The sequence below is a fragment of the Ochlerotatus camptorhynchus genome, unplaced genomic scaffold (genome assembly GCF_037179485.1).
Source record: "Ochlerotatus camptorhynchus isolate MF236.1 unplaced genomic scaffold, CSIRO-AGI_Acam_v1.1 ptg000577l, whole genome shotgun sequence".
Taxonomy (NCBI): Eukaryota; Metazoa; Arthropoda; class Insecta; order Diptera; family Culicidae; genus Ochlerotatus; species Ochlerotatus camptorhynchus.
Window position 1 is genome coordinate 521,216 of NW_027041058.1, and position 15,615 is coordinate 536,830.

The following is a 15,615-nucleotide window of genomic DNA, read 5'->3' on the forward strand; positions in this document are numbered from 1 at the left end:
TTAAAACTAATGATGGAGCTACTGAAAAAAAATAATGCAGGGGAAATGTTGGCTTCGGCAGTACCTTAACCTATTATCGTCAGGGGGTGAACAAAGTCCTAGAGCACTCAAATTTGGCCAATAGTTGCTCTGAAACATAATGTATCCACATGCCAAAATTGGGACGTTGTTTACCCCCCTGACGATAATAGGTTAAGGTCACAGCCGAAGCCAACTTTTCCCCTATTTTTTGGCAAATGTTTTATCCCACAACATTCATGGCGTTTTTGTGTACTATACTGAGGTGCAAATCAACAAAAAATGTGTGACGAAATATTGTCAGTTCCTATTATAGTCGATGTCGATGTCAAATTTAGTGTACACAGCAAAATAACTCAACATAGAGATTGCAGACGTTTATTGTACGCACACTACGTCACGTATACGTATACGCACAATGTTTTCATCGGAAAAAAATTCATAGCGGAAAATTTTCCCGATGAATACAAATCACTGACACAATCATACTTTAGCAATCTCTATTGATCAACCCAAGGTAGTTATGTAAGGGATTTTCTGTCAATTCTTAACCATTACACACTAAGATTATTTTACCGAAATCTGTGAAATTTCACCGAAATCTCAACAGCTGAACATTCGGTAAACAGTTCGGTGATTTTTCACAGATTTCCTGTATTTTTTCCTAGTTATTCAGTGAAAAATTACAGGAAATCTGTGTAAAATCACCGAACTGTTTACCAAACGTTCAGCTGTTTAGATTTCGGTAAAATTTCACAGATTTCGGTGAAATAATCTTAGTGTGTACTTTAATTTAAATACATTATCTTATGCGTAAGATGAACCGTGGTCTGATTATGCTAACATGAATTGTCACGAGTTTTGAATCATAACCGAAACATTGAAATACTGTAACATTGTAGACGAAATACGCAACAATTGAAATAGGCGGAACAACCAAACGTAAACAATGGCTTTAAACGCAAATTCCTCGAGACTCAAAGCGCATCCAAGAAATCTAACACCATCATCTGATAGAGCAAACTTCCTTTATCGAATGGCTTTGTTAGTTTACGTGGGAGTGTTTTAATTCTCGAGAATTTTGTGTTTAAAGCCATTGTTTACGTTTGGTTGTTCCGCCTATTTAAATTGTTGGTCTATAAATGATCTTTATTTCTTGTATTTGTATGGTTCTTATACATTTCTCGATTGCATTTTCGAGGGGACGTTTCTGCTTTTGTGGGCAGTGCAGACTGCAGACTGTTTTACCCTTGAAAAGGCCACAATAAACGGCCGAAACGTCGGGCAATGCAAAACTAACTGTTTGAATTACCCTAGACTGAGAAAGCCATAAAAACGAAATCTCCATAAAACCAGTCGAACAACCAAATCTACATAATAACATTAGGACTTATGTTCTATGACTTCGTAGGGTTCTGAAATATATTTTTAATTCTGTTGAGTTCATATTTAGGTCAATCATTTCACAATGATGATTATAAACAGTCATCATCTGATTTACCGGTCCAAATTTAGCGAAATTGGTCCGATGGCGATCTACTGCGAACAACTGTCGATTGCGTAATTGTCGGGAAGGTGCATACAAATTTAACCTTGACCATAGATCAGCTGAGTCAATGCGTTGCGAAATGATATTGTTTAATAAAGAAATCTTTGCGTAATCCCGACGTTCTTTCAATGTTTGAATGCTGATCAGCAAACAACGTGCTTCATATGACGGGAGAGGAAAAGCCGTCCAACCTAACTTACGTAGTGCATATAATAAAAATTGCTTTTGGATTGACTCTATTCGTTCTTCATGCCTTTTCATATAGGGTGACCAAACAACGCTACAATATTCTAAAATTGACCTCACATAAGCAACGTAAAGTGATTTAATTGTATAAGGATCTTCAAAGTGGAGACCGAAACGTTTTATAAAATTAAGCATATTGTCTGCTCTATGTATTATTGTGTTATAATGGTCCACAAATGTCAATTTAGAATAACACCTAAATCTCTTACATTTTCACATTTTTGAACATTTTCATTAGCTAATGTAATACAAAGATTTTGTTTGTTTAGTTTTCTACTGTACGTTATAAGATTACATTTTTTGATATTCATATCGTTATCGCATCCCCGGGGAACCCCTGACGTAACATGAATTGGCTTAGATGTTTTCTCGTTGAATCTTACAATTTGCTGGCAATCAACTAAATACGATTTAATCCAGGTGAGGAGCTCCATCTCAATTCCCATTTTTTTACCTCTGTCCATTGAATTTAATACAAAGTCCACAAATTCCAAAAGGTTTGTGGTGGTTGAACGGCCTTTAAAAAAGCCGTGTTGTGCACTAGTTATTCTTTGTTTTATTTGGCCAACAATGTTTTAATTTATAATTGATTCGAAGAGTTTTGGAATGCACGAAATGATAGCAATCCCACGATAGTTTCGAATACATGGGTATTAAGTAAGATTTATACCGGATTCAAGCGACATATTAAACAGCCAGAATAAAGGGGTTGTGAGTTCAGTTGCTTAGTTTTTCATAAAAATAGGTGGGATTCCATCTGATCCTGAACCTTTAGTGGCGTCCAAATCTCGTAGGCCATTCCAAATATCATGAAGCGAAATGTTATTTACGCCAACAGTAATTGAAAAGTCAGGAAAATAAGAAAAATATTCATAATCACGATCACTATCTGAAAATTTCGTGTATGTTTCTTGAAAAAAAGTGGCGAAAAGATTACATATATCATCAGAATTATTAATCAAATTTTGTTGCGCGTATGAAAACGATTAAAATTCTGACATTATACCACAATTTCCGTAGAATGTGTTTCAGATGAAACTTTTGTTTGTTCGTCAGAGCTTATAATATTATTAAAAATATTGGATTCATTACCAGTCACATCCGGTTCGTCACAGTCTGCCTCAGAAAAGTGCGTCAGGTCCATCTCCTGCGAAACGTCGTGATCCTCGTCAATTTCATTCTCAGCCGCATCCGGTACGTCACAGACTACTTTTGAAGAGAGCATCAGGTTAAGCAGAAACACATTTTCTTCCTCCAAAGGGTGCGTCAATTGCGTTGAAAACACGAGTGTCTGCATGAGCACGCCTCATACGATGAAGCTGAAAATGACCGGTTGGTTGGATGTGCTGTTATAGGAGGTGGAAATTCAGCACTCGTCGGGTACGGGTTCAATATCTCTCCCCTTCGAAACAGAACTGTAGGTCAATAGTAAACCGGCGGTCACGAAAACTGATCTTTCGCTGCCGCAAGAAGTACTCTGTCAAGCGGAAGCAAGTGGTTGCCATTTTTTCTGCTTACTATGTGATTACCCTGAGCGCTGATGTTGTTATTGTTGCAGTTATTGTTGTAGTTGTTATAGTTATTGGAGATGTCTCTATTGTAGTTGGCGTGATTGGTGTTGCAGTTGTAGTCGTCGTTGTTTCTGTTGTAGTTGTCGTGGTTGATTTTGTTGTTGCTGTTGTTGTTTCTGCTACGATTGTGTGAGTTGTTGTTTTTGTTGAACATTTTTTGGTAGGCCCTTTTCTGCTTCCTCCGCTTACTAGCCTTTGCAGCCAATTTTTGCTGGCTCAGATGTCGCGATTTTCGAGCATCGTACTCCGTCCAATCAGCTTTCCACACCTTCCTGTCGCCCAAAACCCTCCAACCGGAGTCGGCGGCATCATTGTTATTTCGGTTGTTTTTGTTGTTCAATTCGCCCATTAGGCTGGGCGGGGACGGCAAACGTGCGTCCATAGTATTAATTACAGAGGCAAGGCATTTAATTTCATTTAAAATGTCCCCACCAACTGCGTCGGCAAGTTATCTTGAAGTTATAGTTTCTGTCTTTCTAGATTTTCTAGACATGAAAGGAAATCGAAGATGCTTGGTCCAACCCTTCACGGACTAGCCTATCGGAGGCCCCACATTTCATATATTGATAGTGATATTCGTCCTATGACATTGAGAACCTTCATGTATACTATACTAAAACATTTTATTGAGTACATCATCGTGGCAGTCCATGCCACCAGCAACTGTTCCATTTCCAGTTGTTCATTCTGTAAAAACAACTCAGTTGAGTTGCTAAAATTTCCGTAATATATTCACATTATATTATATTTAAATTGCATCATTACTATTGAACCGAAGATCAATTTTGGTTAGTCAAAGTAAATCTAAGTAAAACTTTGAGTATCCAGAATTAGTCCCTAGTTCTCTATCATTACATTCCGATATTTATGTCTACTTCTTCCTAGTTGCTAACATTATACAGAAATAGATGTGTTCTCGCATTGTGTGATTAGAACTAATCGTTTCAACTATTGACCGTGTACGTAACGGATCTACCCGCGATTAGAAGATAATGGCTGACTAAAACTTACAATTGAGTAACATAACAAATGTATAAAACCATATTTTACACACGTTCAACCGAAAATTCGTAGATCCGAGTGAAGGTTGAACTTTGCTGTCCTTTAAGGTTAAAAAAAAATCTAGATTTTCTTACATCATTCTTACGGTTTAACATTCACCTACAAAACTGTGCATATGTTTCGTTGTTGTGACTTCAGCTCCCTGATTTGTGTGTGGAACAGAGTGGAGGAGGAGTTAGAGCTTTTAAAAAATAATAAATTAAGAGTCAAATGAAATCGTCTGTTTTTTTTTTTTTTTGCTCAACTGAAGGGTGGGAAAAACAAACAAACAAACAAAAAATGATTCATAATTAAGTGTGGAAGAAATAAAAATTACTGTTATCTGGCTTGCGGTACGGTGGTTGTTTACTTTCTTTCGCTTCCATTTAGCTGGCATTGCATGTCCGCATTATGATCATCGGCAGATGCACTTGCAGCGAGTCAAAGTCACGCAAGTGCCCTTCTACCACCCGACATCGTGCGTTTCTGCTTACTTCTTATCCTTGTTGTAATCAACAAACACCCTCACCACCTCGCCGGAGTACTTTCGCTGCGTTGGGGTGAAGTACAGATCCGACGATTCGGGCATGCGGTGGCCACTACTGCCGTTTCCCCCACCGTTGTTCTGATGGAGGTTGGCCTGTTGGTAGTGCATTCCGTTGCCATTGGTCACCGAACTGGCGGCGTAGTGAGCAGCACCCCCATTGCCGGAGGATGGGTTCTGGCTGGACCTGGATTTGCTTCGACGGTCCTGGGTGTAGTACTCGGAACCACTGGGTCGTTGCATTTGCGGCTGATGGTGTTGCTGCTGCTGCTGTTGTTGTTGCTGCTGCTGTTGTTGCTGTTGGTGCATCGGGCGGGGTAACGAGTAGGCTCGCTCGGCGTACGAGGACCGTTCACCGCCGCTACGGTCGTGTGCTGCGCGGGGGTGCATTGAACCATTTCTGCGGGAAAAGAAGAGGCGAAAAGAGTTTGGATAAGTGATTCGGTTGGATTTATTAGTTTCACCTCTTGTGCCGTAGTATCTCATTTTAATAGGGTAAATTGGCCTTTTATGGAACCGTTTAGCCATTAACGTCAAACCTATGGTCTTTCTATTATAGCTTTATACCCTGGACAGACTATGGCTTATATCATGTAATATAAGCTATCTTGCAATGAGCACTCATACATCTAGTTTTCACTGGAAATCCTATGGGTATTAGCAATGCTTTTCTAAGTGCAGCTAAGGTTATATTGAGCGAAGTATGACTTGCGACTTGCCACTTATTATTTATCATCTGCGGTGCGGAGTCACTTGAAATGGTTGTCAAACAAAAATTCAACGATCATGGCCATCACCAAGGCTTACGTCAGATTCTATCGAAAGATAAAGTATTAGGGTAATCCCTCAAAACTTAATTGTAAACTAATAAAACAATGTATCTCAATGGTTGTCCAGATTTATCCATACCTTAAACTTCGACCTAAATAAACGTGTCGTAGGGAAAGCAGCAAAAGCATATTCGACCCGATCAGTTTTTTACTTGATAACAATTTTAAAGCTTATTCCAAACTCTACAAAATGGAATTGCAGTAGGCTCTGCCCACGAACGGTTGGTTTCAATTTCGCTGTCACAATCACAAATGTCGTGATTTTTGGCTTGTACCTGTAGTAGGCATAGATTTAAGAATGTAATGATAGTAGGCCAAGCCAGGATACTGATAATAAAACGTCATTCATATTCAACTACTCATCGGAACAAGACGTTTTATTTGGAGCTGCTACATTGGCGACGAGTGGTGAAACGTTACCCGTACGTGTTTGAAGTTCATCAAATAAGACGAGGGCGAAGGTTAGAGCAGCAAGGCATCACAAGTCGATTGGACGGAAATTTTCTTCAAGTTGTGAAAATTGTTTGAAACGTCAACATGTCCATGGTAACGAATATTTTTTTTCTTAGTAACAGTTGTTTGAGTTCCACTAGTATAACTTGTACATTCATTTTGGAAAATGTGAAGTTTTAAATCTTTCAATGTTGAAAACAGAACCTAAATGAAGGGAATTATGGAAAAATATCCAGGCCATTTAGGTAGATAAATGTAGGGAATAATAATTCCAGGCCATTTGTCTGAAAGTCTACTGAGGTGAGGCAATTGAAGTGTCTCTAAATGAAGGGAATACAAGTTCCAGGCCATTTAGAGAGTCAAATGAAGGGAACAAAGATTCCAGGCAATTTGACTGATCCCATACAAGGGAAAAGCGAAGGGAACTTCGGGTTCCAGTCCGCTATGTAAATTTATTTTAAAATTAAATTATAATTCTTATATTAATTGAAAATAGATAAAGCTAGTGAAAAGTCAATCAATGAAATCGTGTGTGGTTTAATGCGAACAAATATTCAGAAAATTTTAATTACAGCTGAATTTCAATATACTGCCATTCCACGAGTCTGGCGACGGTCCTACATCTGTGCGATGGGAAGAATGGAAAGGACAATTTTTATCATACCTTGCGCTAAAAGGTGTTAATGACCACGATGAGCTATACAATGCGTTGATGTGTTTCGGTGGACCGGACGTTCGGAAAATTGCGAACAAATCTGGAGGTATCTGGAAGCATTTTGGACAATCGTTACCGGGCGGCAATGGAGATATTGGATAATTATTTCTCACCTCGGAGGTCACTCCGATACGAGAGATACAAGTTCCATCAGCTCAAGTTTAATCCCAAGGAAAAATTGGATAAATTTGTTCTACGCCTCAAAACTCAAGCAACAGCATGTAACTTCGAAGATCAAGTCAATGAAATGATAATGGATCAAATAGTGTATGCGACCGAAAACGATGATAAACTAAGGGCCAAATATTTAGAAGCTGATGTTACTCTTGAAGAAATGTTGAAAATTGGGCGAACTCATGAATCAGTTTCCGCACAAGTGCAAGAATTTCGTTCAAGGTCCTGTCAGCTTTCGGATTTCAACAATTTGCTGAATTAAGAATCTCGAATCGCCAACAAATCGTTTTCAGGGTAAAAATTCGAATAGATAGCACAAATTCGTAAGAGAAGTGGATAATGTTACTAACACAGTAGAAATTCGCGAATTGTTTCATCTGGACGGTAAACGCACAGTGATAGTTGGTGGTGTAAATCTTCGGTTTGTGGTAGATACTGGTGCTGATGAAGACGTCTTTAGTACAATGGATTGGAAGACTCTGAAGAAGGTGGGATTTAAGGCATTCGACGTACGAAAGGGCAGCAGTAAAATTTTTCGAGGATATGGATCGAACCGTCCGTTGACAGTGCTTGGAGTAATCGATGTGGAAATCGTCATTGGAGACCGGACCTGCAACACAACGTTCTTTGTAATCGAAAATGGGAAGTGTTCCTTGCTGTCTGGAAATTCAGCAGAAAAATTAGGAGTACGTGAAAGACTGCACAGGATGTATACTGGTATCGGAGGCAAATGTTGAACCAATGACAAGGACAGTTTTGCCAGAAGGTCCTTGGCGTAAATTGGCATTGGATTTCACTGAAGTAGCAAATGGAGTCCATCTATTCGTTGTTGTTGACTTAAGGGTGATACGGTCAAAATTTGGTCAAGGGAAAACGCGTGTAAATCGGTGAAATCGTTTATTTAAAAAATCAAATTAAATTTCTTTTTCCAGTTCAATTAGTATAAAATTCAGGAAAAATATTCAGTTAGGCTTCCGCTTTTCCAAATCCGAATTGCCGGGCCTTACGCTTGACCCCTGCCATCAGATTTTGTACAGCCACCTTGTCCACCTTCTTCGCCGCAGAAAGCCAGTTTGCCTTGAACTGCTGCTCGCCCTTAGTAGTTTTTTTGGTCTTCTTTAGGTTCCGCTTGACAATAGCCCAGTATTTCTCAATTGGGCGGAGCTCTGGCGTGTTGGGAGGGTTCTTGTCCTTGGGAACCACCTGCACGTTGTTGGCGGCGTACCACTCCATGGCCTTTTTACCGTAATGGCAAGATGCCAAATCCGGCCAAAACAGTACGGAACAACCGTGTTTCTTCAGGAAAGGCAGCAGACGTTTATTCAAAAACTCTTTCACGTAAATTTCTTGGTTGACAGTCCCGGAAGCTATGAAAATGCTGCTTTTCAAGCCACAGGTACAGATGGCTTGCCAAACCAGATATTTCTTTGCGAACTTTGACAGTTTCATGTGCTTGAAAACATCTGCTACCTTTCCCCTTCCTTTTGCCGTATAAAACTCCTGTCCCGGAAGCTGCTTGTAGTCGGCTTTGACGTAGGTTTCGTCGTCCATTACCACGCAGTCAAACTTCGTCAGCATCGTCGTGTACAGCCTCCGGGATCGCGCTTTGGCCGTCGTATTTTGTTTATCATCGCGATTTGGAGTCACTACCTTCTTGTAAGTCGATAGTCCGGCTCGTTTTTTGGCTCGATGCACGGTTGTAGACGATACACCCAGCTTATTTGCGGCATCTCAGAGAGAGAGGTTAGGGTTTCGCTTGAAACTACCGGCAACTCTCTTTGTCGTCTCAGTGGCTTCCGGTTTTCGATTTCCCCCCGATCTAGACTTCCTGGCTGTCGACAAACGTTCCCCAAACACTTTAATTACATTTGTAACGGTTGATTTGCCAACTTTGCGTGCGAGTAGCTCGGATTTTCGCGATGCGCGAGCAAAATTTTGATACGCTGCTCTTCTTGCTTGGACGGCATTTTGACAACTGAAGAGTGAATTCCAAAATCAAAATAGGAGCAACATTCTACACACACACACACCTTCAAAATGAGGGGTGTTCAGGTTTTTTAAATGCAAAATTGAAAGAAATACGTCAAGTTGATATTGACCAAATTTTGACCGTATCACCCTTTATTATTATAAATGAAGATTTATCATGATTAGTATATCAGTGTTGTAATATTGTAAATTATTGTGAAAAATCCCGGGTAATAATTCTGGTTGAATAGTTGTGCTGCTGTAGCGTCCGCTAGCGGTTTGTGCTGGTTGGTTTTTCTATTCGCGTGTTTCGGTGCTATGCCTCCACTTCCGGAAGATAAGTTTACCGTGTCTTTTTACGATTTTGGTGTTGGCGTTCTGCCCTCCGGACAATAGCCGGGAATACTAGCTTTGTAGGTTACAATATTCAAGAAGAGATACGAAAAACTTCGAAAAGTGATAGAGAAAGAGGAAGAAGATTATTTCACTAAAGATGCCAATTATTCAACAGGACTCAACGAGAATCGAGATGACAAAGATTCAGCAGCAAGGACACAATACATAAGCGGTGAGATCTAACTGATTATAACTAGATATAAAAATATGAAATGCATACTACTAAAAACGTGCCATCTACAAAGCAGGAATTGCTTTGATGATGGAAGTGTACACCCGAACAAACATTGAATGTTGAATAAGAACTTATTCAGGCAAAAATAAACTTCTTCAGCTAAAAAATGGCCTGTTCAGCTGTTAATCAACTCAAATTGTTTGTTGGGCATGCAGTACTAATATACATTTTATATCGGTACTACGTGTATGCGGGGCTTGTTGTAAGTGAAAGTAACCTCGGAATGGACGTGAGTGACCAGGCATTCTGAAATGGGTTACTGAATCTTAACAGAGCTATCACCTTTCAACTTCCGGGCTAAAATTGTTTGCAATGGGATCAGTATAAGATAATAATAGATTATATTGCAAACATTTTTCTTCCAAAAAAGCACTGCCGGAAAGTGGAAGTTGGATTGTATATACATTGGCACAATCAAGTAATTGTAAACAAATAATGAGAATATCACGAACGTGTTCTCATTTCAAGACCAACAATTGAAATGGCCTCAACTCTATTTTGTAAACAAACCTTGTAAGGCCATTTTCTCGCAAACCTAAACCACAATCGGGTAGAGGAAAATTTACCCTACCCGTTCATTATGTTGGTTTCCCTTGGCGGACTTCGGTTCGCGAGAAAATGGCCTTTACAAGGTTTGTTTACAAAATGGAGTTGAGGCCATTTCAATTGTTGGTCTTGATTTTTGCTCTGTTAAAAAAATAAAGCGCCAATTGATGAGCAGTGTTAAGAGAAAATAAATTTATTTATTTAATTAAATCTTCAACATAATGTTGTACAGGTATTTTCTAGGCTAGGCGTCGAATTCTATGTCTGTAAGCAGACTTACTAATGTTAAAATCATATACATCAAACTTTTCATTAAACACACGACAGCACAAAGTCCACGGTTCGTTGAATCCATAGTTGGTGCGACAGAAGCGTGTAGCCAACAATCAATACGAAACTAACGATTTTAAATTGGCTCACTACTTGACTAGTCTATTGGTCCCAAGCAAACGAGTTGCGTACCCCATTCTAGTCGAAATTCTACTACTACACAATGTTTGTTTTGATTCGCTATGAAAGTTTGACAGATAAAATGAGGCGTTAGTGGATTTTCCTATGTTTTGAGGGGTGAATCGGGGTGAATGGGACCAAAGAGAGTACACGGATAGAAATCTCCTTACACCTTTTGGCAAATTTCCATTGCTGATTATTCATAAAATGTATAAGTCAACTAATAAGCAGACGCCTTGCAAAAAGTTAATAAAGATCATGTGTCAAATGAAATGTATAAGCGGTCACACATACCTTTTATGCATTCTAATAGGACCTATGTGGTTTGTCTTATGGAATGTATAAGGCTGATGCTTTGGCAAAAATGTATAAGTGAAACACATGAATTAAATAATTGATTTTCGTTTCGTGTACCAGAGCTGAGCAAAAAAGTTGAGCACGTTATTTCGGGACCTTCTTGTCTTAGAGTTACCTCTATGGTGTAACTACGTAAAACTCTTTGAGGAGCATTGATGTAGATTTGGCTCACAAGAGAATTGCAATCCACGTCACCGTTAAGCAATCCAAACACGAAGAGTCGCTGAAGTAGTTTCCTCTTTGCTGCCAACGTGTCCAGGTCAATCAGCCTGCACCGTTCTTCGTAAGGCGGCAAATTTACCGAATTGTTCTAGGGCAGAACACGTGAACCGTATCTTACGAAGTTTCGCTGAATGGCTTCGATTCTGTTAGCTTGAATAACGTGAAAGGGTGCCCACACAACAACAGCATACTCTGGAAGACTGCGGACGAGAGCACAGTATAGTGATTTCAGCGCGTAGATGTCCTGGAATGCGTTTGTGTTTCGTTTCAAGAAACCTAATGTGGCGAGTGCTTTAGCAGTTATCATGGAGATGTGCTCATTGAATCTGACTTTAGAGTCGATGATAACACCCAAATCCTTAACTGAAGAAACGAAGAGCAAACTACTGAGTCCTATCCTATAGTCATGTCGTAAGGGCTCGCGTGAACGGCTAAAAGATATTGCGCAGCATTTTGTGACATTAACCTGCATACCGTTCAATGTACACCAGCGCAAAAGGGAATCAATATCCTTCTGGAGTGCGCAACAGTCAAGTCTTGACTTAATTGTACGAAAGATCTTTAAGTCATCGGTGAACATAAGTTTCGAAGAACACAGTCGACTACACAGATCGTTCACGAACAGGATGAAAATTAAAGGCCCCAAATGGCTACCTTTGGGAACACCAGAGGGTATCTCGAAACTAGGCGAATTAACACCGTTAACGCTCACATAGGCTGAGCGGTCAGGCCCAATTAGGTAATCCCATACACCTCATGTTGTCCACTGCAAGCACATGTGGAACCCTATCAAACGCCTTACTGAAGTCTACGTAGATCGCATCAACTTGTCGTCGTTTTTCAATGGAGTTGATCAGCGAGTTGACAAACACCATTAAGTTGGTTGTTGTAGAGCGTTTCGTCACGAAGCCGTGCTGATGTTCGGTAATTATTGGCCTAACCGCTTGATATACGACCTCATATACGATCTTCTCCAGAGCTTTTGGGAGGCTGCCTAGAATCGAAATTCCGCGATAATTTTCAACGTTGTGGATGTTTCCAGCTTTGTGAATAGGTGTGATGGACGCAACCTGCAACCCCGAAACTTTACAACTGTTACAGAAACCAATAGAGAAAGATCACGGACTGATATTACGGCAACGACTTTTAGCGCAAAACAACGGACAAGAATTGGAACATGGAATGTACTAACGCTAGCCCAACAGGGGAAGCTGGCACAACTCGCCAGCGAGGCTCGACGCATGAAGCTCGAAATCCTGGGACTAAGCGAAGTCCGTTGGCCAAACTTTGGAGAACACAAGCTGCCGTCGGGACAGGTACTACTCTATTCTGGTATTCGAGGTGAAAACGCTCCCCGCCACCGTGGAGTTGGTTTCCTGCTTAGCGCCCAAGCAAATGCGGCGCTCATCAAGTGGGAACCTATCAATGAGAGGATAATCGTTGCCAGATTCAGAACGCGGGTTCGTAACCTAACCATAATCCAATGTTATGCGCCAACCGATGCTGCCGAGTTACAGGACAAAGAGAACTTTTACAGTCAACTGAATGCAGTCGTGGATAAAATTCCGAGAGGTGACATCAAGATCTACATCGGCGACTTCAATGCGAAGATCGGCTCCGACAACACGGATTATGAGCGTGTCATGGGGCGCCATGGTCTTGGCGAAATGAGCGAAAACGGTGAGCTGTTGGCAGAGTTTTGTGGCAATAACGACATGGTGATCGGGGGTTCGCTCTTCCCCCATCGACCAGTGCACAAAGTCACGTGGGTTTCCCGTGATGGACATACCGAAAATCAAATCGACCACATCTGCATCAGCCGAAAATGGAGAAGGAGCCTTCTTGACGTTCGGAACAAACGCAGTGCCGACATCGCGTCTGACCACCATCTCCTCGTTGGAGAGATCCGCCTTCGTATCGCGCGGGTCCAGCGGCGGGAGGAGCGGCTCGGACGGCGATTCAACACACGCCGATTGGAAGATCCAGCAGTAAAAAGGTCATTCGTCGAGGAACTGGAGACCAGAGCTGCGGATATTCCTTATGGTGGCAGCGTAGAAGAGCAATGGACGGCGATCAAGGATGCCTTTACTGAAACGAGTGAAAACAACCTGGGCGAGCTGCGCGCTCAGAGAAAGGAGTGGATCACGGATGACACCTGGAGGAAGATAGAGGAGCGGAGAAATGCAAAAGCCGCGATAGAGCGGGCGAGAACCAGAGGAGCGAAGAACCAGGCCCGCCAACTGTATTCGGCTCTCGAGAAGGAAGTGAAGCGCTCGTGTAGGCGGGATAAGCGAGCGTGGGTGGACTCCCTAGCCGATGAAGGTGAGAAAGCCGCAGCAACAGGCGATATCCGTCTCCTCTACGATATCTCACGACGCCTGAGTGGAGCAAGGATGAATCCTAGGATGCCAGTGAAGGACGCGACTGGTCAGTTGCTCACCGACCCCACTGATCAGCTGAAACGCTGGTTTGAACACTTCGAACAGCTTCTACAAGTTTCGTCGGTCAACCAGCCATCAACATCTCGGCATGAACCGCCAAGAGTGCGACGCATCACTCGCGTCAATTCTGAGGCGCCATCCCTACCGGAGATCGAAGCTGCTATCCGAACCATGAAATCCAACAAGGCTCCCGGGGTCGATCGCATATCAGCAGAGATGCTCAAAGCTGACCCCATGCTATCTGCACAAATGTTGCATCAACTATTCTGCAATATCTGGGACACCGCGACTTTTCCGGCTGACTGGATGCAGGGCGTCTTAGTGAAGGTCCCAAAGAAGGGGGACCCAACTGTATGCGATAACTGGCGTGGCATTATGTTACTGTGTTGTGTTCTCAAAGTTCTATGCAAAGTTATCCTCAACCGGATACAGGAGAAGATCGACGCGACTCTCCGACGGCAGCAGGCGGGATTCCGTGCTGGAAGATCCTGTGTGGACCATATTGTCTCGCTCCGCATAATCTTGGAGCAGGTCAACGAATTCCAAGAGTCCCTTTACTTGGTTTTCATTGACTACGAAAAAGCTTTCGACCGACTCAACCACGAAAACCTGTGGGGCGCCCGAAGGCGCAAGGGAGTTCCGGATAAAATCGTCAACCTCATCGAAGCTCAGTATGAGGCTTTCACGTGCAGGGTGCTGCACAACGGAGCCCTATCTGACCCTATTCGGGTAGTCGCTGGAGTGAGGCAAGGATGTATTCTATCACCGCTACTGTTCCTCATCGTAATCGACGAGATAATGGTTGGTGCGATCGACCGTGTGCCGAACCGTGGGTTGCTCTGGCAGCCTATTACAATGGAGCATCTAAACGACCTAGATTTGGCGGATGACGTTGCTTTAGTATCACAACGGCGTTCTGACATGCAGAGTAAGCTCGACGATCTCGCCGAACGCTCCTCAGCGGCAGGTCTCAACATCAACGTCAGCAAGACTAAATCGTTGGATATCAACACGGGAAATCCATCCAATTTTACGGTAGCTGGTCAGGAAGTGGAGAAGGTTGAAAGTTTCCAATATCTTGGCAGCCAGATAGCGTCGGACGGCGGAACCAAGAGTGACATAGGTGCACGGATCAAGAAGGCAAGGGCTGCTTTTGCGAGTTTACGAAACATCTGGAAGTCAAATCAGATTAGTCTCCGCACGAAGATCCGAATTTTCAACTCTAACGTGAAATCTGTACTGCTGTACGCTAGCGAAACATGGTGCGTATCAGCGGAGATCACACAGAAGCTGCAGGTGTTCATCAACCGATGCCTGCGGTATATAATTCGTGCTTGGTGGCCTCACAACTGGATTTCGAATGCCGAGCTCCATCGACGGTGTCACCAGAAGCCGATATCGACAGAAATTCGGGAACGTAAGTGGAGGTGGGTTGGCCACACTCTACGGAAGAGCGGAAATGAAATCTGCAAACAAGCGCTGGATTGGAATCCAGCCGGACATCGCAGCAGAGGCAGACCCAGGGGCTCATGGCGGCGAAGCCTAAACAAGGAGATTAAGCAAGTCGACCGGAATTTGACCTGGGCCCAGGTCAAGGCGAAAGCAAACAATCGCCCAGGATGGAGATCTTTCACGTTGGCCCTTTGCGCCAGGGATGGCGCTCAGGACACTTAACATAACGCAACCTTCCACATTGTGGGGAAAACACCACTAACTAGCGAACGATTGAAGATAATCGACACAGGTGAAGCGAGAGATGCAGAAAATTTCTTTATAAACGATGGCGACAAACAGTCTGGACCAGGGCCTTTTGAGGGATCTACTGATAAAAGAACTTTCATCACCTCTTCAACAGATAC

At 42.3% G+C, this 15,615-nt stretch overlaps 1 protein-coding gene and 1 long non-coding RNA gene across 3 annotated transcripts in view; one reads left to right on the top strand and one right to left on the bottom strand.

Moving 5' to 3' along the window:
• The window catches only part of LOC135713752 (uncharacterized), a 511,705-nt gene that overhangs the window by 17,621 nt on the left and 478,469 nt on the right, over positions 1 to 15,615 (top strand). The gene's annotated exons all lie outside the window — the stretch shown is intronic.
• Positions 4,077 to 15,615, bottom strand: part of nahoda — a 125,692-nt gene continuing 114,153 nt past the window's right edge. For both annotated transcript variants that reach the window (XM_065236881.1, XM_065236880.1), the window contains exon 13: positions 4,077 to 5,369. In XM_065236881.1, the coding sequence (XP_065092953.1) occupies positions 4,916 to 5,369 (454 nt within the window). In that variant the 3' untranslated portion in view covers positions 4,077 to 4,915. The remainder of the gene's footprint in view (positions 5,370 to 15,615) is intronic.